The following is a 25,467-nucleotide window of genomic DNA, read 5'->3' on the forward strand; positions in this document are numbered from 1 at the left end:
TCATACCCCCTGCAACATACCCTTTGCCCCCCCACACACCCAGCCACACCCTCTCACAAACTGCCCACACCCCCACACCCCACCATACACACACCCACCCCCAAACACACCCCACTTCCAGAGCTGAGGAACTCTGAATCTCCTGTATGTTTCCAAGCAGATTTGATATGCCGATGCAGAGTACTTGCAGAAGGTGCCTCTCTGTTGAACTTAGGGATTGTGATGCAGGAAGGTGGAAGGACCCCTTATGTCCCTAGGTACCTATGGCCCAGACTGTTTAGGGCCTTATAGGTCAAAACCAGCACCTTGAATTGTGCCCAGAAGGCTATTGGGAGCCAGTGCAGAATTGTGGTTTGACCCACTGCTATCAAAAGGTGGACCAGTGTTCTGTACCAGCTGTAGCTTCCAGAAGGTTTTCTTGGGTAGCCATATGCAGAGTATATTGCAGTAGTATAGCCTTGAGGTCACAAAAGCACGGATGGTGGTAGCCAGACCAGAGTCTGAAAGGAAGGGTCTCAGCCTTCTTACCAGATGGAGTTGGTAAAAGGTGTTCCTAGATGTAGCCAGCATGTGAAGAGCCAGGAACGTACCCCAAGGCTGCAAACCTGAGGGAAAAAGAGAGCTCTGTCAATGATAAGTGGCCTAGCCACCTCCTCCCCCACAAATTAACTGGTCTGTCCACCACCATCAGTTCCATTTGTTCAGATTCTGTTTTAGTTGGTTTACCTGCATAGCCAGACACTGGGAGAGGAATGAGGCTGTAGAGTCAAGCTCATAACAGGAGGAGAGAAAGGGCTGGCTGTCATCAGCATACTGATGGCTTATTACTCCAAGTCTGCTCAGTTTTGCTGTTGGCCTCATATACCTACTGAACAGGACAGGTGACAAGATGGAGCTCCTTGAAAAGGTTCCAAGGGGATTATGAGTACATTTCCATCACTAACCTTACATCCTAGATCCAGCCCTACCCACCAGGACACATAAAACTCTTCTTTGGCACCTTTCTAGGATAGCCCTATGGTTGGCATAGAGCATGAAATTCTGCTCCAGCCCCAAAGAGCAAGCCTCAGCATGGATGCTGAAGTCCCCTAAGATGGGGTGTCACACTCATTCCGTCAAATGTGGGTTCCATCCCCACGTGTCTGCATGTGGCACTCATACTGGACCAGCCTTATGTGCTGATTAAGGCACCTGTAGATTGTCTAAGGGCCTGATCTGCACCAGCACCACATCCAGCATGCAGGGCCAGTCCAGTCTGGGCACCACATGCAACTCATGCCCCAGGCTGACCCTAGGTGCTGCCTGAAGTAGGCCCTGGCTCCAGCCCCATGTGCTGCATACAGCAGGAATGAGCTCCTGCCCCACCTGGCAAGTGGAATATGGGGCTGGTCCAGGGCACATGCTGCATATGGCCCCCATGGCAGACCAAGCTTTGTGGGCTTGATCCAGCATGCGCATGGCCAGTTTGTAGGCCCAATCTAGATTAGCCCTTGATCTAGCATGCACAGCTATCTGGCGCATGTCCCAGGCTGGCCCTGTGAGCTGTAGGCAGTGCACAGGACTGGGGCCAGTGCATGTTGCATGCAGTGCACAGGTCTGAGACCCACAAGCAGACAGATGATAGACTTATGTGGGCTAGATGTGACTTGTGAGTTATTTCTTTGACAACCTTTTCCTAAGATAGTAAGTCTGGACATCTTCAACACCGCCTGTGAGACCAGCTGAGTTCAATCAGGGAATCGGTTGTGCAGTGGAGTATTTGGTACACCAACAGAATCCCCATTCTATCCTCAGCCTGAAGCACAAGGTAAACACCCTCTATGCAGGACATTGCATACCTTCCATGGACCAGATTTTCCCTGAAGACCACCTCCACTCTGCCCACCTGTCACTGATCTGATATAAGCATAATATATACTGAACCTTATTCCTGTCCGGTGGTTGTATCACACGCAGCATGCAATTCAGTGATTCTCAAATGGGGTGCCAGGGTACTTGGGGGTGCTACCAGATCCTTTGAAGGGTGCCCTGAGGTGTGAGGGTATACCAGGTGTGAGGAGCTAAGCAGGGAAGTACAGGCTCAGGCTGTTCCCTGTCTGGCCACTGCTGTGCCTTCCCAGTGTCTCGCTCCTTTGCAAGGAGGTAAGCATTGTAATAAGTATAAATTAGGTTTATTTGCGTAGTTCACAAAAGCTATGCAAGGGCTGCCTAGAGTCTAATGAGGGGTGTCTCTGATGTGTTAAGGGGTTCCTGTATTCTGAAAAGGATGAGAATTACTGATCTAACTGAACAATTTGTAAACTGTTTTGAGGTGTTTGCTTGAATGCAATTTGCAGTGGCAAAACTGGCACCTTTTAGTAGATGGTGAAAGTACAGTATTCTGTAGGACGTGTATTTTCTGAATTGCTTTCCATTCACTTTTGACAAAAATACTCAATGACAAAGGAGTTTTTTTTACTGGTAGTACAGAAGATCCAGAAGGCAGAATAATAGTTAATTTTCCTGTGGATCTTTTTGTTTATGCTAGATGCTATCTGTATGTTTGCATGTGTAGGATGCATTTATATATGCATATGATACTATATTTTAACAGTTTTATGTAACAGCATGGGTATGTGTTTTGCTTCAGAGGAGCAATTTTCTATTTTCTGTATGTTTAAGGGATAAGCAGTCTCACTAAGCTGCCAGATAGTATGATGAAGGGCACTGTTACAAGAAACTAGGTGTATAGAACAACAGTTAAGGGAGCACCCATCATTACTGTCTTTCTGAATTTTACTTTATTCGTCTTTATTTTATCAGTTTAGAGTGAATGAATTTGGAGCCTTGGAAGTAATCACAGATGAAACTGAGATAGAAAGTGTTAAAAAGGCAACAGCCACCACAACCTGGATGGTGCCAACTGCTCAAGAAGGTCAGTAAGAGTGTATTTGATTTTAATTTGTTATAGTTCTTGAATGTAATATTGCTCTATAAAAAACTTCCAGAGATTTTAAAAATGCTTAGTTGGGTTTCTTCTAACAATTTCTATCCTGTACATGGAAAAGTTGAAGGGATGCTGTTTATTACATGAGTGTGAAAGTGTGTCAAAATAAATGCTTTTTAAATTGAAAGAATTACAAAAATTCAAACTTTTGTTTTTAAACATCTGGAAGGAGTAATTTTAGAGAACAGTGGCAGTAGCCTTTGAATATCTTACTTTCATCTAACTTTAGAACCAAAAGAATTTAATTTTTAATGTGTGATCTATTTAATTAAAATGTTCCCAGATTGCTTACTCTATTTGAACTTCATCTGTATTCTGTATCTTCTTGTTGCCATTGGCCACGTCTGAAGGAGTGTTCACATGTGTGTCGCAGCATCTCAAAGGAGCCTCCTCTACCCCACCTGGGCTAACTTGCTGCACACCAGAGCATGTGTGGCACAAGTGTTCCCCAGGGATAACTAGTGGCAGCACAAGATGTACCGCTACTAGTTGTCTCTGGGGAACTAAACGTCCTTGCGTATCTGATGCTGTCCCTGAGAGCAAGTAGCCCTGAGATGCTCACCAGGGCAGCTTTTCATACTGGTGGGGCCAGCACAGGTGCTGGCCTCAGCCTCCAGCTCCCCAGGCTGAAGATCTGGGATGAGCTGGACAGAGTCAGTTTGCCCCAAGTGGCCCAATTTGCCCCACACCAAAATGCATGTTCAGGCACGTATGCTGAGGCACAAATCTCTGCTGCTATTTGAGCTGCTACAAGTGCACATGCCAAGAGTGCTGTGGATTAGAAATAGTCTTTATAACACCCCAGGTTGCAGCCAGATCCTTTAAGGGGTGCCAAGCAAAGTGTGAGGAAGTGAGCAGAGGCTTAGGCCAATCTTCCATGTTCACTGCCTAGCCCCTCTGCAGGGAGGTAAGCACTGTGTAATATATATATCAGTTTTTGAAATTGGGTGCCACTCAGTTTCACAAAAGTTGTGGAAATCAAGTCCAAAAAATTTGAGAACTGCTTCTTTACAGGGTATTGTTTATTTGCTTTTTGCATAAAATAACTCATGACAATTTAAATTTGGGATATCTGTTTGTTCCTTATAACTCCATCACACTGGCTAATTTACCTGCTATAGATGTACTTTTACTGTTGCATACAAATCATGTACAATCAAATTTGAAGGTTTGTATGAGTGTTTAGTCTTATTGTAATGGGGATAGATTGAAGTTTTTTTGAAGAAATAAAATATTGGCATAAGGGAGATGTATCTTTTTTGCCCTCAGAAGGGTGCCCTAAATTATAACAGATACTCAAAACGATTTTTATATGGCCTGGATGCAGCATCAATAAGACGGCATTGAAAAGAAAATATAACAACTCCCATAAATTTCTTACTCCCATGTGTTTTTGTCCTTGCAGATGTTACGTTTTATCTTTTTTTTGTTTGTTTTTAAATTAAAGGTAATAATATTTCTTGTAATTTTTATGAATATCAAATTAACCAAATGGCAATAAGTAAATTTCCACAGCAGCACAAGTAATGGCAATAATTTTTTTTCATGCCATCTCACTAATATGCATTCCCTATGACGTGGAGAAAGAAATAGTAGTTTATTTTTCATGATTATTCAACCTTCAGCCTCTTTCCTGAAATTACTAACTTGCATGACTTATTATTATAATTATTATCCATTGTTACTGGTGATCTTGTTATCTGGATGCTTGTTTAGTGTCTGTGAAGGAACAAGACTGATAACTCAAAATGATTTTCAGGCAGTATTGGCTCTTATAAGATTCAAATTAGTGACACGAAAGTGAAAGAATATTTAACATAGTATCCCCATGCAGTGTATCATGAATTGGGTATCTCTTATATCTGTATCATCTCTTATATCTTACATCTCTTAGATCTTTCTTATATTTGTGTGATCACAGTTTTATTATGTTAAATATACATTTTCATCTCCAATCTAGTTAACCTCTTATGGGTGAAATTAGGTATATTCAGTGCATTATGTTTTAGCCATGACTTCAGGATGGGGATGTACATCTTGCATTATGGCATATAAGTTTGTTCATCTCCAAAGATATGCTTATTGTCATGACTCCTTTAGACTGAAATTACTTGAGGAAAGGTCATGGTGCCACTTAACTAACAGAAAGCTGTTAAGTACTACTTTATACCTTATTAGCGATAGATTCTTCAAGTGGAAACTTTTGAAGGAAGATGTTATAATAGGAGGAAGCCTTTTGGCTTAGGTTTTTAATCACAGAAATCAGTGTTTATTTATTAAAGAAAAAGAAAAACATAACCACCAAATTCCTTTTATACAGTTGGCAATTATAACAGCAGTCCTACAAGGTCAGGAATGAGGGATGTGGGCAGGACAGCATGGAGGAGTCTGCACAGCTTCTGCCCACTCAATGCCTGTCTTGTGGTTGAAGTACCTCAGTCTTCAGCACGTCTGCCTTCCACAGTAAATTTATGCCACAAAGATGAACATCTTGGCATGTACCAGTACATTAATATATTTTCTATTCCAGTGATTGCAGAAATATGAAGTTAATAGATAAGTGTCTTCTATTGAATGCTAAAACCTGTACTGGTGAAGGCCAGCCCTCAGGTGCTGGCTGGTCCTTCATGAACAGTAGGCATTGGTTCAAGAGCTAACAGTAGATCCTCTGGTTGCCCCATAGATCTACTCTCTGGTTTGAAATTTCTCATGTGTTGCTCAGTGACTCTTTTCTTTACCAGCCTTTTCTGAAAAGATGGGGATCCCCATGAAGTTGAAGGAAACTGCAAAAGTGGACGGACTTGTTTTCTGTGAAAACTGTTACCACTATGGATCTGTAGAAGAATTTGTTTCGGAAGGGAAATTTTGCAGCCAGAAATGTGCACAGCAGATGAAAAACAAGTAGGTGCTGTTGTCTCACACACAAGGAATTTGATGTGAACCAAGTATGAGAAGAGAATGTAATGGAGTAAAACAGGTTAAAAAATTAAGCAACCTGATTTTGGTGGGTTTAATGGTCCAGTTATCTTTTGTTTTTTCTGAATAGTCATAGGTCGTATATGAGATCTTTATTCTTTTATAATGCGTACATTAAAAGCTGCGTTAGTTGCCCAGAAAATCCTGTCTTTTGAATGATATATTGTTAATGGAAGCAATGGAGAATTCATCTCTGGTCTGAATGAAGTAGTGCCAGACTCCCACTCTGTTTTATAGTAACTAATATTAGGATGATCAACGATCAGATGGTTTGTGTGCTGAGTTAATTATGGTTAAGTGCAACAGCTATATAATATGTCAGCAGCTGCAAACACCAACCTGTGATAATTTCTCAATTCCCTCTGTTTTGATGGTACACTGACGCTACTCATCTTGCCACAAATTAAGGTTGTCTGTTGCATGCTTACTATGAATTGTGAGTTTCATTAGGTGAATCTGACATTTATGTTTTGAAGCATTTTATTTTTAATTAATTGCCTCAAAGTTGTCTGTTTGGTTGCCTGCCTATCAATCCACTGTTACATGTCAGCTTATTTTAAATGGATTTGTCAGGCTTAGTAATTACTAGTTCTCTCTTTTCTTTAAACTGCCCTGTAGTCTCAAACATTTTACAGGAATTGCTTCTTTATAAATTTTGATGGCAACTGGGAAAGAGAAAATGTTTAAAATACATGGAACCTGTTCATTATACATGGAGAGCTGCTGTAACTTTCAGGTTAACATTTTGACAGCTGTTATTCTTAATAATAATTCAAAGAATTTATTTTGTAGGATACTTTAAGACCAATATATTTTTCAGTGATCATTACCTTTTACTTGATTAAGAGATTCAGAAGTTGAAATGATGTTGGTTTTTGTCATTATGATTTTTTTCACAGAGAACCAAAGGAGGACCAAGAAAGTGTGGACTGCAATGGGGAAGATGATTCCAAAGGCCCTCGGAAAAGAAAAACAAAATTTCCTCTTAAAGGAGAATCCCAGGAGGATGGAGAAGAGAAGAAAGAGAAGACTGAAGAAACAGTTAGTATGATACATAGAAGCGATCCTGCAGATGTTTTGGTGGGAATTTTGACTTATTCAGGGATAGCAGCATCTACCCTGATTCAGCTAACTATTGACCATTTTTATACATCACAGTGGAACGTGAAAAATTTCAAGTGACCACTTAGGTCAAACATTTACATTTTAGTATTCTTTTTGGATTGCAGTGCACTTTGGAGTACATAATTCTCACACAATCTATATTGTAGTATTTGATAGAATATTAGATTGAAAAATGAAGATTAAAGATGTATCCAAAGTTATCTCTGACAAAATAGAGGGATGAATTTGGCCCTTTGTGTCTGGGAAATGATTTTTTTAAAGCTGTATCAGTGTCTTTCAACTTCCTGAAAGTGACACTTGTTAATTAGCTTCATGGTACCACTTTCTTGTTTATCTGAACTATGCCTTAATGTTACCTGTAGTTTCTAGGTGCTTGACTTAGGCTGTTGGGGTACAATCCATCCTGTGTTACTTTTGTTTCTAGGAATAAGTAACAACCATCATAGAATATTCTGCTGTCAAACAACCACATGTGGCTTCTCGCTGTCAGTGTGCTTGCTTGCTTTGTTACAGACATTTGGCAGGCTCTGGCTTATGATGACAGTTATTACCTATACTCATAACTATACTCTGGCATTTAGGAGAAACATGTCTTCTATGCTTGACATATCTTTGCTTAAGCCCTACACTATTGCTCATGTTTCTGATACAAGAGAAGTATGAGGTTTTTCTTTGTTTTTTGCCTTAGCCAGGAGTAGCATGTCCTGTCACTGACTATAAACCTCCAGCTGATTGCCAGCTTGCATGCATGATTTCTTATGTCTCTTAGATGTATGCAAAAGCAGATAGCACTCATTTAAACCTGTGCATTGTGAAAGGTTGTTTTGGAGCATTCGTTAAAGAAGTCAAACTAAATGATGAAAAATATAATATGAAGCAATAGTCATCATGGTATAATATAAATAAAGCAAGAAAATGGAAATTCATGTGTGATGATTTGGGAATAAATTTTGTTTTCCTTTTGGAATTACAGCTTTTCATAGGATAAAAGCATTATGTCAAAAGCTAATAAGATCCTTTCACTGTGTCAGTGCATTAATTTTTCCAGAAGGTTTTACAGAATTGGTGGTCGAAATAGAGGTTTAATGCAATGGGAAATAACTTTGCCTCAGAGATAGAAGCCACTTGAGTTGTGGGAGGGGAATTTGTAGTTGTCTATGAGACATTTTTGTGGGCAAAATTTAAGAGACAGTTCAGTGCCTTCATGCAAGAGCGGTCTCCGAAATGAATCATGTAACTATTCAGGGTATTACTGTATTTGTTAATGCAGAAACATTGAAATAAAGTAAAAAGGACCAATGTCAGTTTACATTGCATAAGAGGAAAAAGTTGTAGTTTGCTTTTTAAACAAGGATACAATTCTTAAAGAAATACTGTTTCTTTTAGATTATTTTGGAAGAGTGAACACAGTGAAGAGAATGACAGCTAGCTCCAGCTCTCCCTGCTCTGAGGAGTTTGGAGTCTCTGACACAAAAAGCAGGCTACCTAGTTTTAAAAGAATTCAATTCCAGAATATAAGGACCTGATCAGAAATCTCTATGGCTATCTAGTTTTAAAAGAATGCAGTTCCAAAATTTAAGGACCCTTTGAGTTGTTTTTAATTTTATAGTGTTTGTTGTAATTCATCCTTGATTTTTTTTTAATATGCTGTTAGAATTGTACAGGTTAAGGTATGATATTGGAGAGATACCTATCCTTTATAACTTTTTTTGGCTGTATAACTGATGAAATGATTACTTTCTTAAATGTTGAATCTAGGAGGAGAAGCAGGAAGGGAGGATTCTGAGAGTTTCTCAGAGAGCCAGAAGAAAAAGAAGAGGTGATATGGCCCTTTTAAAGCAAAGTAAGTTGATAGGTGGGGAAAATAAGGATGTTGAAGTAGACAAGCCATTATACTGTAAAGTTGGGGTAAGGGAAGGATTTTTAGGGTGGCTCAGCTAGATCTGTTATTACTGTTTTGTCAGTTCTGCTAAACCAAGAACACTTACCTTTGAATGAAAAAGGTTTATATTACTAGGGTCTAGATGAATTTAGTGTGATAGAGAACATATTGCAAAGATCAGCTAGTTTATGCTAGCCCAGTTTATATCTTTAAAATGGTGTAATTGACTGTTCATATTCTGTGTTTGCAGCAAGTCAAGCTTATGCATCATAGCTGTAGAAAATAAACTATTACACTGAATTTTATACCGTGTTGATTATGTTTCAGTTGATGGAATTTTTCTATCATAATTATATTTATAGCAATTAATGTTAGAGGAGTAAAGGGTCAGGACAACTTTTAGGTAGCTTTGAAGAAAGTAACCAGCGCTTGGTGCTTGATTCTCATTTGCAATAAAGCCTGTGTACCTGGCTGTGGCAGTGAGAAGGGGTATATAAAAGTGTAAGTGGACTTCATGCGATGTTAGAGACTGAGCCAGTGGTGTAAAGGGGCCTTGATAGAAACAGGAATCCAGTTTACTTTGGCTACATCTTCTCAGTAAACATATCAAGCTCTAGAGTAGTATTGTAAAGTACATTGTGGTGGGCAGGTAGCATAAAGCAGAAGTATAGCTGTAGCTGTGTGGTAACTGGAATGGCCTAAATGGGGGGCAAACTAGTTGGCATTGTTGTTCAGTAGTGCTAATTAGCCCACTGTAAAATCATGTGGATATAGCTATATTGCTTGTATGCCTGAAACAGGGCTACCTACCTGAAAAATGCTGCTCTGGAAGACAGAGGTAGGCTTACTTTGCAGACAAGACCTGGGTTACTTGTCATTCAGAGATATGTAGTAAACCAAAGTGCAAGTTTATTTTTCTTTCCTTCAGGAACAATTTTTGTATCTACAATCTCTGCTGGAAATTTAGACACATTTGTGGAACTGTTTCAAAATAATTGCCTTAATCAGTCCAAGGGGATATATGCTGCATAAAGAGCCTAATAAAATCATTTAAAATGAGTACAGTATATTCAATTTATTAGAATGATAGATTCTTTTAGGAAAATCAACACGATAGGCAGTTATAATACATTAATTATTTGCTCTCAGCATTGTATATACTACTCTCCAATATATTTCTTATGGTGGACTGTGAGGCATCTCACAGATGTTTCACAGCAGCAGCAGCTGCCTGTTCCTTAATCAACAGAGAGCTTATAGTAGCTCTGCTATCCACTAGACAGCTGAAGCATGCAGATCAGCAAGGCACCTGCAACATTTAGGATGCTAAGGAGGAGCCCCACTTGACACAACTATAGTATTGCTACTGAAGTTTAAGTGTTATTTATGCAGGCATTTGTTCCAAAGTGAGAACTGCATGATTCACATGATAAAGGAGCAAAGCAGATTTGCTACTGAAAATATTGCCATCCACTGACAGAATAATCTGTTCACATTTAACTTATTCATGGAAGCGTTGTTTCAGCAAAAGAGTGTGGAATAAAAGTTCTGATCATAGATTCAGAAGCAGTCATTTTAATCTATATTATTGTGGTAGATAGACAATCCATCAAATAGGTACACTGTACAAACAGATATGAAGATCTGATTTCAAATAGATGTAAATTTCAGATAAAACAAGCATGTATCTGTCCCAAGCAATCTGTTTGTCCAGTCCTGGTAATAACCTGATGATAATGGCAGGTTTTCTTCTGGAGGGGTATAGCATAGGTATAGGTTGTTGGTACAGAGCTAAGTGATATTTGTGCATAGATAGCCAGACTAGTTTTGATGTTGTTTATTTCTACTGTGATAGTGCCCAGTAAGGATCATTTTGCTAGATACTGAGTAACCTTTAGTCCAGCCACAGCGACCTTATAATAAAAAATGACAAGCTAAATGTGCTGTGGGGGGAGAGCTGTGGGGGAGGGGTGAGTTGGGGGATAGGAAGGCATACTGTGAACAAAGATCAATAGTATGGAACTGGGGTATGTGGGCACAACTGGTAATGGGTAGCCTATCTTGCAAGGCCTCTGTATCTATTTATGATGGACTGTTACAACACTGAACATATTCTGAGTATGTTTAGAGTTTAATTCTGGGTGAAATTAGAGATTTGTACCATGTGATTTCCTAAGTAGTGGAAAAAGAGCTAGTGACATTTCTGATGGTTTGGAGAAATGATTTATAAATTCTTGCCATTCCACCCCAGAACATCAAAGTACGAAGTGATGGTTTTGAGTTAAGCACTCTGAATAGTGCCAAAGAAGAAATTATGATAGCTGTGATTCAGAAAAGCTCTTAAGCGTGTCTTGAATGCTGCCCTGAATGAAAATACTTCCCTGAACTGCAAATCTTTATTTGTAGGCTAGATAAACTTTTTGAAATGTTGAATGTTCCTTTGTACTATTTGGATTGATTTTTTTTCCATAGGTGTACTAAGATCATACATTTCAGACTTCTAATATTTTCTTTGGGGGATTGATGGGAATGAGGCAGAAGGCAAGATCAAATGTGTTTTTTCTAGTCATCGTAATAAGACTTTTGTTTTCTTACTAATCAATGTAGAAGCCATTTCAAAGAAAGCCTCAGGAATTTTCTAGTTATAAAGCTACAGACAGAATTTTTTCTGGATTAAGTCCTGAGAAATACCATATATGCCTATAAACAGACCTGAGATTTGAGACAGACACACTCTTATTTTTATTTTATGTTGCACTCTTTAGGAAATCAGTAATTCAGTAATTTTGCCAAAGTATTTTTAACACTGCATATTTCTTTACAGCTGTACCCTCTAAAGGAAAGAAAGCATGGTGCTGGGCTTCATATTTGGAGGAAGAAAAGGCTGTAGCAGCACCCGCTAAACTGTTTAAAGAGGTATGTGTTTTTAAACCAAAATCAACTGAACACCTATTAGCATGAATTTTTAAGGAAGTAAATTCAAAAGATAAATGATCAAAATATAGGATGGCTTTATAAGCTTTCATTTCCTGTGAAGGAAGTCTCATACTGTTTAAGTAACAAAGTAATGAAGACTATGTGGAAGGTAGATACGTTTGCCCATATTTTCTCAATTAATTAATAAACTACAAATCTGTGATTGCTGCATTATCATGTGGAACCTACATTCATTGTAGGATTCAGGACATTTCAGATTTCTCTTCTTTCTCCTACATGGCATTCAGCCTTTCTTTTCTGTCTTCACAGCTCAAGTTCTGTAACAGGCATGAGAATATGTAGTATTTGTCTCTTTTTTTGGGATGTACAAACTGTTGTGTTTTCCCTTTATATCCATTCACAAAGCTGTTACAAAAATGATATTAGACTTGCTTCTCTGACTCCATTACTTGTTCTTTGCAATGCTCATTGGCTTCCTTTTTTTCATAGCATCAGACACAAACTTAGTTTAATGAAGTTCTGCCTGTCATCTTTTTGTGAATGCCAGCCCATCAGCTCATGCTTCCCTTTTGCCAAATGTGCTGTCCTTTGTTACTCATAAGTCAAATTTTCTCTCATACAATTTAGTATTTTTATTGTGCCATGTAAGAGAGGTCCTTATGAAAATTTGCAAAGACTCTAGATTGATGATTCATAACCAGGGTGCTGCAGGGAACTGTGCAGTATTAGTACTGTAAGATATGTAAACTTGTACATGAGTTTGATGAGATTAAACCCAGAAATTACAGACAGCAGTCTATGGTATCAAAGACCTGTTGCAATCTTTCTGAGTTCTTTCTGAGTTCTTTGCAACTGAGATCTCTTATTTTCCCATAGTCCAAAAAAGTAAAAATGAAAGACTGCACCCTGCTTCCCACCTGCCCCCCTCTCCCCCAGGGCAGGCAGAGCATGCTGCAGGAGCAGCAGTGGGTAACCTTTTTTTAAGGTCTCCAAATCAGATAAGAATGCTATCCTCCCCACCAGCTTTCAGCTTAACCTCCCTTTCTCTCTGTCTTCAGCTGCATGTCTTCTCCTTTCCTGTTCACTCCCTCCCATGCCTGCCTCTGCCACTTTTCCCTCTGTACCCTCTGAATCCACAACATTTCACAAGGAGGAGAGGTTCCAGAGCCAGCTGTGCTCAGCAAGGGCTGGCAGGGAATACCTGGGAGGACCAGGCAGGGAAGTGGAACCGTCCTGCTGTCACTACTGCTGCTGCTGTTCCCGACTGGAGAGGGGCAGGAGCTTCTCTGGAGCTCCTCTTGCCATCAGCCAGGGACAGTGGCAGCAGCAGGTGGGGGAGGGGATGTGACATTGGAGCCAGAAGGGAAGAGAGGATGTACTGAGTGCTGGCGGGGAAGGTGTAAGGGGAACAGGATTTAGGGACTTAAAGCTGCTACTCTCATGATGCAGTCTGGAAATGGGGTGCATCTGGGTCATTGTGCCGCCTGTGGATCTGCCACTGCCTAGAGTTATGTAGTCTGTTTTTTTGTTCTGTATTTAAATTGTCTTTTCATTGTGTGAATCTGAGTGTAAGTATGTGTTGACTCTCACAATGGGACTTGATCTTTAATTGGAGCCTTTGCTGCGATTCATAATCTGACACAGTTGTGATACAAAATAAATAAAATGACAAACGACCAACAGAACACTAGGTTAAAGAACATTTTAAGGTTGCAAAATCCACAGTACATAGGAAAAAAAGGGCTAGATGTACAAAGAAGAGGCAGTGGTGGTGCTGGGAGACATGAATTCAGTTCCCTCCTTTACTAGATACGTACAATTTCTGGAAATTTTGAAGCCATGGAAAACTGTTTTTTCCCCGTTTTTTTCTGGAAAAAACAGAAATTCGGGGAAAAATTTAAATATATGCAATACTTATTTTCTTAGCACTCTTTACAGATCTAAATTCACTTTGCTACCTTAGGAACATAAAATACATCATGTATAACTTAGTTTGCTCACGAAATTATCATGTTTGATACAGTTAACATGCGGAGGACCTGTGGATTCAAGGCAACTTAGGGGACAGCAATCACCAAATGATTACATGCACTATCCAGCAAAGGACGGACATTATACCCAGCAGGGCACAGGTGCTAAATTTTAAAAAAGTTGACTTTAATAGACTCAGGGGATTGGTTAGCAGGGTGTTAGGAGCTAAGAACTTAGATGCATTGAGGGTCCAGGATGGTGGACATTCCTCAAGGAAACCATTCTTTGGGCTCAGAGTGAGTCAATCTCATGGCAGAGGAAAGGGGGCAATGGGGCCAGGAAGCCCCTTTTACTAACCAGGGGCATCCAGGATACCTTAAGGGCAAAAAAAGAGGCATACAGGAAGCGGAAGCTGGGGGTAGCTAGCAAATAGGAGTATACGTCTTTGGTCCACACCTGCAGGGAGTCAGGAAGGCCAAGGCAACTCCAGAGCTCAGGCTAGCATCAGCGATTAAGGACAATAAGAAGTCCTTCTTTAGGTACGCTGGGAGCAAAAAGAGGGTGCAGGGTAGCATAGGACCCATACAGGACGAGCAGGGGGGCTTAATGTGACAGATAGCAGGAACAAGGCAGAGCTTTTCAATTAGTTTTTTTACCTCTCTTCTTAAATGGGAATCTAGATGAACAGCTCAACATACATCATGAACACCAACAAAGGGAACATCAGCCGACCAACTTTCAGTGCACACACGGTAAAAAGACACTTGGAGGGTCTGGGACGTATTCAGATCACTGGGACTGGAGGGACTCCACCCATGAGTAATGAAGGAATTAGTGAAGGTCATAGCTGATCCACTGGTAAGGATATATGAGCACTCATGGTGCTCGGGTCAGGTTCTGGAGGATTGAAAGAGGGCTAACATTGTCCCAGTCTTTAAGAAGGGGAGGAAGGAGGACCCAGGGAACTATAGGTCAGTCAGCCTTACCTCTATCCCTGGGAAAATCCTAGAAAAAATATCAAGGAGCACATCTATGGGAGCCCGCTAGCTAGTATGATGCGGAGGGGTAACCAACGTGGGTGTTTAGCAGGCAGGTCGTGCCTGATTAATCTAGTTTCCTTTTACGACAAGGCCACCAATTGTTTAGATGCAGGAGTTGAGGTGGATGTTATGTCTCTGGACTTCAAGAAGGCCTTTGACAAGGTATCCCACCTTGTAAATAAACTGAGGGGATTTGCCTTGGATGATTACACAGTAGACTAGATAGCAAATTGGCTCAAGGATCACGCTCAGAGGGTGGTAGTGGATGGGTCGGTGTCAACCTGGAAAGATGTGGGCAGTGGAGTCCCTCAGGGCTCAGTTCTGGTGCTGGTGCTGTTCAATATCTTCATCAGTGATCTGGATGAGGGGGTGGGAAGCACCCTGTCCAAATTCGCGGATGTCACAAAATTATGGGATGCAGCTAACACTCTGGAGAGGAGGAACCAGATCCAGGCCAACCTAGACAGGCTGGGGAAGTGGGCAGAGAGCAACAGGATGCAATTCAATAAGGACAGGTGCAAGGTGCTGCATCTAGGGAGGGAGAATTGGCATCATACCTACAGTCTGTGGGGCGACCTCAGCTCCACTGAGGCAGAAAAAGATCTTGGAGTCACTGTTGACTCCAGAATGAACATGAGTCGCCAATGCGATGAAGCAGTTGGCAGAGCCATTTGCACCTTGTTGTTCATCTGTAGGTGCTTCACAAACAGGTCCAAGGAAGTGATTCTCGCCTTCTGTGCGGCACTGGTCAGACTGCAGCTGGAGTACTGTGTCCAGTTCTGGATGCCGCACTTCAAGCAGGATGTGGACAACCTGGAGGGGGTCCAAAGAAGAGCCACTTGCCTGATTAAAGGCCTGCAGGGAAGGTTCTACAAGAAAAAGCTAAGGGACCATAACCTTTTCAGCCTCTCCAAGAGAAGGCTGAGAGGGGACCTTGTGGCGGCGTACAAATTCATAAGGGGAGAGCAACATGAAGTGGGCGATGTTCTGTTCACCAGGGTACCCCCTGGGATGACAAGGAACAATGGCCATAAGCTACTAGAGAGAAGGTTCAGGCTGGACATTAGGAAAAAGTTTTTCATGGTCAGGGTTGCCAGAATCTGGAATAGGCTCCCAAGGGAGGTGGTGCTCATCCCATTCTTAATGGTCTTCAAGACGAGACTGGACAGGCACCTGGCTGGGATCACATGACCCCAGGGTTGGTGTTTCTTTTCTTGCTTGCCAGGAGCAGGGGGTCGGACTAGATGGCCCACTGAGGTCCCTTCTGACTATGACTCTATGTATCTATTTATTAAATTTAAAAGTATAGTTTATTCAGACAATAATTACAAATTTACTAGTTGAATTTACTTTAAAATATTTGAAATTTTTGTTTCAAATAGAGCTACAAGCTGCTTAACTCTAAGGAACCTAGCATCTCTTAGTTTTTGCCAGTTTATGAGAAGCAGGGAAAAATTAAAGCAGAAAATAGAAGAAACCATCAACATTATAGTAAAACAAAGAAAGTTATTATGTATTCTGGACTTAGTCCTCTCCAGTGTCAAGCAGATACAGAAAGCACTCATTTTTAGAAAAAGAGCTGGGAGAAAACCCCCCCAAGACTCATTGAATACAAATTTTGCTGTATGAAACTTTGTCTTAGTCTCATTTTCTGAGCTATCTGCAGTTTCTGTTTCTTCTGATTCTTCTTATCCTTCATATTTATCACCTTCATGGATTTCTGAAAACTGAAGGTTTTCCTGGATTGAGACACACTTCTCTATTCTTTCACATGTTAGTTTATTTCTTGATATGGTGTGAGTATTTCCAAACATAGAACAGTTTCTTTCACATGCTGCAGAAGATGGAGGAATCTGAAGCAGGTGAGAAGCAAGAGGAGTCAGAGGCTGTGTCCTGCAAAGGTATTGCCACCATGTTGCAGGAGGGATATGCTTGGTAGAGTCCCAGAGTACATTTCTGAACCAAATACCTGAAGATGTTTGGTATTCTGCAACATTTGAAAGTACCTTTCCGATTTCAAGTCCTAAGTGTGTTGCTTGCATTGTAATCCTTCCAATGCAGTAGCAGTGCTATCATCACTAACGTTTCTGCCTCTGAATCTTGGATCCAAGAGATTTACAGCAGCATGAATTGATTGGCAACAAAATTCTGCCTGCCTGTTAATAAAGCCTTTCACTTTTCTTTCTTCTGTACTTTACTTGTAAGCAGAGATACACCTAGACTCTCAAAAACAGTTGATTTTATCTGGGCCATTTGGTAAGGAATGTCTGACAAAAGTGCATTGTGTGATTCAGATGCAGTGATTGCTAAAGAAATTGGCGTTAGAATCTTCAGGGAGTTCTGCAGCTGAATCCAGAAGACATCCTCATCAAGTGCAGTGTTCCTTACATTTTTGGATGCTTTAAGATTCTCAGTTATTACTGTTTCTTGAAGAGCTTCTTTGTTTTTTAGTAAACTTTCAAATGAGATCACCACTTCGCCCCATCTAATTTTACTACAGAGTTTGAGTATCACTGTTTTATTCTTTGCATTCGTTTCTTCCTGCTTCTTCTTGCAGCTACAATATGAGTAGATTTTACATGCTGTATAACTTATTTTGCTCTTCTATAGATTTTTGCAGTGTCCAACTTTATGATGTCATTAAGAAGCAACTGTAGCCCATCGGATGCACATCCTATTGCAGTAATATGTGGATATTTATCCATTATGATCTCCCATGCTGCTTTTTCATGTCAGTCAACAAAGCAAATACTATACCACTTCCAATCTTCTGTAGGACTTTATATATTTACTACTGATATATTCTGCAGTATGCCTGTTCTCTCCTGTTTCAGTGCTTCTTTAAAAACTGAGGTGTTGTTATCACAAATTTTATGATTCCCTCTCCCTGCACATTTGCTCATTCATCTGTAAGCACTGCAAGACGCTGCTTCGTTGATTTTTCATTGTGCAGATTGCATTACATGTACATATTCTGACTCTAAAAGAGGCTTGCTCAAAGAATGTCTGCTGGACAAATGGTATGATGGTCTTAATCATTTAAAAGCTTTCTGCCAGTACGCATTTTCAGTTATCAACAATGGCGTCCCAGAAAAATATATTGCTCTTGTAAGAGCTTTGTCAATTTTTTCCTGATCGTCAGGTGTCTTCTTGTCTACAGATGAAGCTATTGAGAGTTTTTTGTATAGAGTTGGTTGCAATATTTGGTTACTTGAAGATGTTGATTGGGCAAACCTTTATGATGCTGATGTTATAGAAGAAGAAGCATGCATGCATGATGCACACGGAGAAGCTGGGGATCGGGGAGATTCATGCCATATGTTCAAATTAAAGTGTGATACAAATCATCCATAAAGATGTTCCATATTTAAGAAGTTCCATTAAATGTGGAACATCTTTGTGGATGGTTTGCCAATTTTTTCATCCAATAAATTGGTTGACTGTGTGGGAGGTTACAACTTCTTTTATGATTAACAACCACAATAAATGTAATGTCTGTCGGGCTGTAGGATACTGTAGAACCTGTGAGGTTAGGACACAGTGGCCTCATCCACATAAAACACTGACTCTGCAGTTGTCTGCACAGTCATTTAGTGCTTGTATAAAAAGTAACTGGAGTTACTGTGCAGTAGCATCCTTGAAAACATGGCTCTTAGGTGCCGCTGACTGTTCAGTAGCTCATTAGTACCATGCAGTAGCGTTGTATCACATGTCCTGCCCTGTGATGCTACTGCGTAGTAGTAATGAGCTACTGAGCAGTCAGTGTCTCATGTAGACACAGCCAGTCTTAGGGAAATAGGAAGCCATGTGTTCAGATCCATCAGGACCTTGGTAACTCCTGAGATGTGGTAGCAAAGGTGTCTGCTACTCCTAGCCTTTTTATGTAAATCAGAAAAGGTTTTCCAACCAAAAGTATTCAGTAATTTGGGATAAGCCAGAAGTCCATTATTCAGTTGACTTAGTATGTGCTGAAAATATTTTATCCAGATTTGTTACATAACACTTTGTACTGTTACGTGATGAGCTGAGTGGAACTGAGTGGGTGTCACCATAGCCCTTCATTTAAGAGTTGTAAGAAATAGTTAAACTGTTTGTGCAACCAGATGGCTGACCAACAGCAGCTTTCATGCCAGACCTAGATACAGGTAGAACACATAAGTAAGTACCTGTCGGAATCATGATTGCATGATTTTTGTGTTAACTGCAATTTTTGGTGGGATCCACAAAAAATAGCAGGCTCTGTGATTTTGGCAGACTTGCTGCAAAAAAGCCCCAAATTTGCTGGCAAGCAGGGAAAAGGCCAGGGAAGCCCTGCAGTCTTGAAGCGTGGAGGGAAGGTGGATGGGGTGGATGGTGGGGGACAAAGGGGAAGGGGGAGGGGCCAGAAGAAGAGGGTTGGGGCAGGATAGGGCTGCTTACAGTAGGAACCATGGAAACTGCCTTCATGCCTCTTGCTCGCTCTACCTCCCCCACTTATCATCATATGAATGATGATCTCCAGGAAGGTGTTGGTGAACAGACTGAGAAACAAGTCATTTAAAATTATTCTAATATTTCAGTCAAAAACAACTGAAAAAAAAAGAAAAATATAGCCTTTTCTGCTTTTCTATGGTGAGTTTCCTCTTCATGGCCTTTTTTGGTATTCAGAAGTCCTCAACTTTTTCAGTATGAACTGTTTTTTCAACCATTCACTAAGTTCTGTCTGTAATAACTTGATTTTAAAAGCATAACATTTAGCTAGATACACTTACAAGCAAATGTTTAGTTTGAGAAGATGCCTGAATAACAAGCAATAACACTTGTCTTTTACAGGTATTTGTTCTTTCTTTGGAAGTACTTCTTTTAAGTATTTAATCTGTTCTCTGTTCCAGTATCAGTCCTTCCCATACAACAAAAATGGATTCAAAGCAGGAATGAAGTTGGAAGGAGTGGATCCTGAGCACCAGTCAATGTACTGTGTTCTGTCAGTGACTGAGGTAAGTACCCAAATTTTAACTGAAGTTTGAGGCCAAGAATAGAAGCATCTTAGGAACACAATAATTACAGTACTGATCTGTTTAAAGTGTTATGTATCTAGCATTCTGTCTTCAGTGGTGGTCAATGACAGAATTTTTAGAGAAGGATGTAGTACTGCTGTAAGACAGTTAATTGCCTAATGCCAAGCCAGGTAGAAAATGTCCTTCTAATTAATGAGAATTCTATTAGATTATAGCAGAGAATCATGTGAAAACTACATCTGGGTACCAGATGAGGAACTATTATAAATGCGCAGGCAGTGTGTGTAAGCGTACATAACAATATTGTTGTTATATTGTTGTATAATACAGTTGTAACAATATAACTATGATTATGTTGCATTGGAGAAATCTACATTTAAAGTAAAATATCAAAAGAAGAAAATGCATTAAAGATGCCAATTCTTGTAGTTTTATTGGGGAAGATCCAAATTGTTTAGACAGGACTTTGGTGCTATTTAAGTGCCTAAGTCAGAAAAAGTGGTCCAGAGCTACTCAGGTCCAGTAACCCCAAAATAAAAGTTAGGTACCTTTATTTTGGCATGAATGAGTTTATTCAGGATTTCTGCTTAATCTTGTGTCCATGTGCAAAAGCAATCCAAGTCAAGCATCTATGGGTGCTTACAGATGTGGAAAAAAAACCCCATCACTTTACTTTCAGCTTTGTGTACCCTTGTGTGAAGCGCAGCATGTGCCCAGAAGAGGAATCATATCAGTTTGACCCGACTCCCCAGAAGCTGTATAGCTCACATGCCGAAGCACGTAAGCTATATAAATACTGTGCAGTCTGGGTCAAACTGACGTGATTCCTGTTCTGGTAAAGAACTGTTTTGGGTTTTTTCCCACATCTGTCAGCACTCTATGTGCTTAAATATGGGCTAATATTCATGGCTCTTCAGACTGGTGCTCAGAGTTGCTGTAAGGTTTGCCAAAGTTCCTGATCTGTTAGATATTCATGGACCATACCTGGCACCTGACTGAAATTGGCAGCAGTGAATCCAGTACTGAATGTGGCACACCATGTTTATTCTTGCCTACCTTTGGATGCCAGGATATTTCTATCTTTTGAGCAACAAATGTAGGGGCAGAAGCCAGGACTTCTCTCCCAGAGGAGTGCACTCCTCACCTTGCTGCAGAGAAGTGCACCTTCTTACTGGCTCTCCTCCTGACTCCATGACTCTTGCAGTCTTGGTGGTAGCATGGCCCAATTTCAAAAAGAAATGTGGAAGAGGCCCCTCAGCCTATTATGTAACCCAGTAGTTATGACACTCTCCTGAGAAGTGAGAGACATCAGTTTGAGTTACCTCTGGTTTGAGGAGGGCCTAAAACTTACATCTCCCATTTCCTAGGCAAGTGTTGTGACCCCTAAACTTTTGTGCAAAAGATGAGCACCACCATTACCCTCAGGATGTCAAGAGTAAACTTTGGGTGCTGTGCTTTGTGGTAAACTCAGTGCTGCTCTCAGTGTGGTTCAGGCAGGGCCCTCCTTTCTGCCCATGCTGGATCTCAAGCTGCCGGAAGCTCATACCATTGTACCTCCTTGTATTTCCTATTGGCTACCTCTAGGCACCTCTATGCTCAGCTGCTGGGTGACCTGAATCAACCTTTGAAGATGGCCAAGTTCTCCACTGCATGAGCTGCCTAACCCTTTGAGTTCCTGGGGCACTGTGCCTAATTTTTAGGCATAACAAGGCGAAGTATAGACATCTGTGAGAATCATTTGTATCTAGGCCACACTATCCCAAACGTAATGCTTATTCATATTGGTATATAACCATTTCTTTTGTGCTTTATTTAACTGTTTGCCCCAAGAAGACCATCTAGTAGCAAGTTATGCATTGTAAACTTAATTCTGCTATCTTTGCTTGTACTAGGTAATGCCTTACCCTGTCATCAGCCCATTAGGATTTAATAACATGGCAAAAATAGCAGAATTGGCCCTTTTTTATTTACCTTCTAATTTTATTGAGTGGCTCTTGTTCTTCCAATGTGTTAACCAAGAAGAATTGATTGCCTTCTCTGTCCCAATCTCTGTTTTACTGCTGTGATTGTCATGGTTTCATAGTGGGAGTTATCTCCATATTCTGAGCCTTTTCGCAGCTGTGCATTACTTCCCTTTTGTGGAAAGGTCTATTATCTTTCTCTGAAGTTAGCATGTACGGTAGTTCAGTACAATCAGAGCCCCAGATGGTAGCAGAACCTGCATTATTTGTCCAGATGCCCTGGATTTACTGACACTTCAAGGGTAAACACTGCAAATTCTGCTATAAAGTTTGTTAAATGATATCAATTTGAATTATGGTCAGCTAGATAGGAAAAATAATAGTATGGTCAAATAGACAAATGTTATTAATCTATATTCATGTTGGTAGATTTTTTTGCCACTCAAAATTTTCAAGGTCTTGGATTAATCTGTTGACATTGAAAGGTACATTGTAGAAAATATTCTGGGGCAAAAGTTTTTCACAGCTGGGTACAGATCATTTAAGTCAGGAAAGTGTGGGGAGTACCAGGGGGAGTGTAACCTCCGAGAAAACTTCAGCACTAGAGAAGAAATGCTGATTTTGGGGATCTCTTCCACATTTCCTCTTACATTATGATCCTTATTTATCTTCTTGTCTGGCTCTGACCCATTTTATCTAGTGTTCTAGTAGTGCTGTTCTATGCAGCAGTTAAAGAGGGTTTCTTCACTGTACCCAGAACTGCACTGTCTCAGTGGGCTCCTCTGCACGGTCATTAATGGGTCTTAGGTGCTGCGCATTTAATTTACTACTTCCATAATAAAGTACTAACTAAATGTGCAGAGGTGATGCAATCACCTACCCTGGAAATCTTCAAGAGGAGACTAGATAGTCACCTTGCTGGGGTCACCTGACCCCCAGTTATGTTTCCTGCTTGGTGCAGGGGGCTGGACCCGATGATCTTCTGAGGTCCCTTCCAGCCTTACAATCTATGAATCTATGTACCTGAAGTTACTGCGCATTAACACCAGCACATGGTTAATTATTGACACTTACTGCACATTAACCTAATAACACTGTGTAGTAGGCTATTAGCTTGGTTCATGTTGTAATGGTTTACTGTACAGTGTTATTAGGCCAGTGCACAGTAATTATCTCATGTAGATATGTCCATGGTGGCATGTAGTGCCTCCATATACTTTTCAGGCTTCTGTTTTCTTTTAACATTGTTAAGTTTTCTCTTTCAGTTTTGAATGATAATAATAATAGCTCTTAGTGCGTTTCATCAGCAAAAGAAGTTTTTGCATAAGTTCCGACTTTGCTTTTCTCTTCCCTTTATTATGATGCTTTATTTTATTATTTTTATTGGCATGAGCAAAATTGATATACCATGAACATATAGCATCATGAACAAACTGTTACGTATAAAGGAGATATCTTAGAACTTTTATTAAGTTTCTGCTTTGCCAATTGTGGTTTTAGGTTTGTGGTTACAGGATACGACTCCATTTTGATGGCTACCCAGGTTGCTATGACTTCTGGGTAAATGCTGATTCTTCAGACATTCACCCGGTTGGATGGTGTGAAAAAACAGGGCATAAACTTCACCCACCAAAAGGTATTGTCTAATTCAAAATATAAAGGTCTGTTTATTCTTTACAGTTTTAAATATAGATTATCACCGTCTCTGTAATGCCTGGATTTTTTTCTTTTTCATCAACATTTTCCTTCATCTTGTCATCATAGTCTAACATTGCATCTTGCTTTCTTTTATTCAGCAGTTTGGAAGTTTGTTTTCTTATTTGCATTGTATATAGTGGTATTGTGAAATGCCAAAATACTGTATAAACATATTTTTATTGAAATGATTTAAAAGACCTTGATTTGTTTTGCAAATAGCAATATAAGAGCAGCCTACCTGTTTGTTTCTCTTATAATTTTCCATGCATAGAATCTAATTATTTGAGGGTTGTCTTAAATTCATACCCCACACCACATACTGTTAGAACTGTAAGTGTGCAAACATGATTTACAAGATGAACCTAGATACTTCAAATAGTAATCCTTAGTGTCACAAACATTCTGACTGTTGCAGTCTTTCTGACTTCTTTTCAACAGAATAATTGCTCTATTATTTTTCTGTAGTCAAAAACTGAGTGAAAAAGCTGACATTTTTTGCAGAGTCCCTTGAGTCTTAAAGGAGTGAGAACCATTATTCTAATTGTTTTTTAAAAGACAGCTTGACCTGGAGCTCCAGGTCAGCTCCCCTTCAGAAAATAAATCAAGGATTGCAGGCATATTGCTACAATGTATTTGGTGGAAAAAAATCAGAACCTTTGAAAACAATGTAGACATAGAAGGTCCTAAAATAGAACAAGAATTTTCCTTTAAAAACTGCTGGCCCCTAAAGTCTGAGGCAGATACTTTATTGTGAAAGCCTAATTATACAAAGATGTAGCATTTGTTTTATAAATCAAAATAAACAAATGTTAGCAAACCAAACTAATGAAAACACCTAACTTAACATTATAAAACTAAATTTAATCTAGGCTATAACCCTTTTAAAATATATTAAAGCAATATGTAGCATAATTGCTCACTGAAATTTCATTTTGTGTGTGTGTGTGCGCATGCATGTAATGCCTTAATAATGATGTAATTTCACACACTATTGGTAATGACATTTCATCAACAAATGATTAAGAAGCAACAAGAAAATTCATGTAATAAAAATGTTCTGATAACCAGCAGAGGCTGAAAAGAAACTCAGAAAAAGATAAGAAGATAGAAGATCGTGGTAAATTATAAAACAGTGGTGCTCAACCTTTTTGACCTGTGGGCTAGATGAGTGGTACAGAGCTGGTCTCTTGGCTGCATCCTACCTGGGGTTGCCCAGATTAGACCCTATGCATCTAGATCTACCTGAGTACCACCCAGATCCAGCACTGTGCTTCCCTGGCCCTGTGTTCCCAATCTAGTGTGCAGGGCCACACTACCTGTCCTCAGGGGTCTGGAAATTTGGCATCTGGGTGCTGGCAACGCTGCCACTGCTCCCCTACCACCAATTTTTTGGATTCATGGGGAGCCCTGCAGACCTGATAATGTGGCTCCACAGGCTCGATGTGGCCTGGGGACCAAGAACTGAGCACCCTTGTATGAGATACTAGAGTCTGTTTTCTAGTTAGTGAAATATACACCTCTAATTAGTATTAATGGGAGTTCTTTCTGCATGTTGACTAGAAAAAAATACTATATTTACTCATATGAGATGAGATTCCTCCCCCTCTGTCCTCCATCGTGGTGAAAAAAGTCCCTTCTCTTACAGACACATACAAGGCAAACTCACTAAATACATTTTCTATTGTTAAACTGCTGCCATATTGCAGCATGTGCTCAGTAATGGAAACCAGCTATGAAGTTGATTAAATGCAACCGACACTGAACATGACTATAAAACGCATGGCCCATTTTGGGCAAACGTGTTGATTTTTTTTTTTATTTCAAGTCTTGGGCTAAGTCAGCCAAATCCTTGGAGTTCAGCTGCCCCCTAGTCTCGCTTGTCCCTAGCCAACAG

The 25,467-nt window shown here is 40.1% G+C and overlaps 1 protein-coding gene across 3 annotated transcripts in view; it reads left to right on the top strand.

Annotated features, from left to right (window-relative positions):
- Positions 1-25,467, top strand: part of L3MBTL3 (l(3)mbt-like 3 (Drosophila)) — a 162,120-nt gene that overhangs the window by 30,980 nt on the left and 105,673 nt on the right. For all 3 annotated transcript variants that reach the window (XM_019538023.1, XM_019538022.1, XM_019538024.1), the window contains exons 3-9: positions 2,803-2,914; positions 5,728-5,887; positions 6,862-7,003; positions 8,846-8,930; positions 11,794-11,885; positions 19,789-19,893; positions 23,376-23,511. In XM_019538023.1, coding sequence (XP_019393568.1) covers positions 2,803-2,914; positions 5,728-5,887; positions 6,862-7,003; positions 8,846-8,930; positions 11,794-11,885; positions 19,789-19,893; positions 23,376-23,511 — 832 coding nt within the window. The remainder of the gene's footprint in view (positions 1-2,802; positions 2,915-5,727; positions 5,888-6,861; positions 7,004-8,845; positions 8,931-11,793; positions 11,886-19,788; positions 19,894-23,375; positions 23,512-25,467) is intronic.

Source organism: Crocodylus porosus, unplaced genomic scaffold (genome assembly GCF_001723895.1).
Source record: "Crocodylus porosus isolate Cpor-Errol unplaced genomic scaffold, CroPor_comp1, whole genome shotgun sequence".
Classification (NCBI taxonomy): Eukaryota; Metazoa; Chordata; order Crocodylia; family Crocodylidae; genus Crocodylus; species Crocodylus porosus.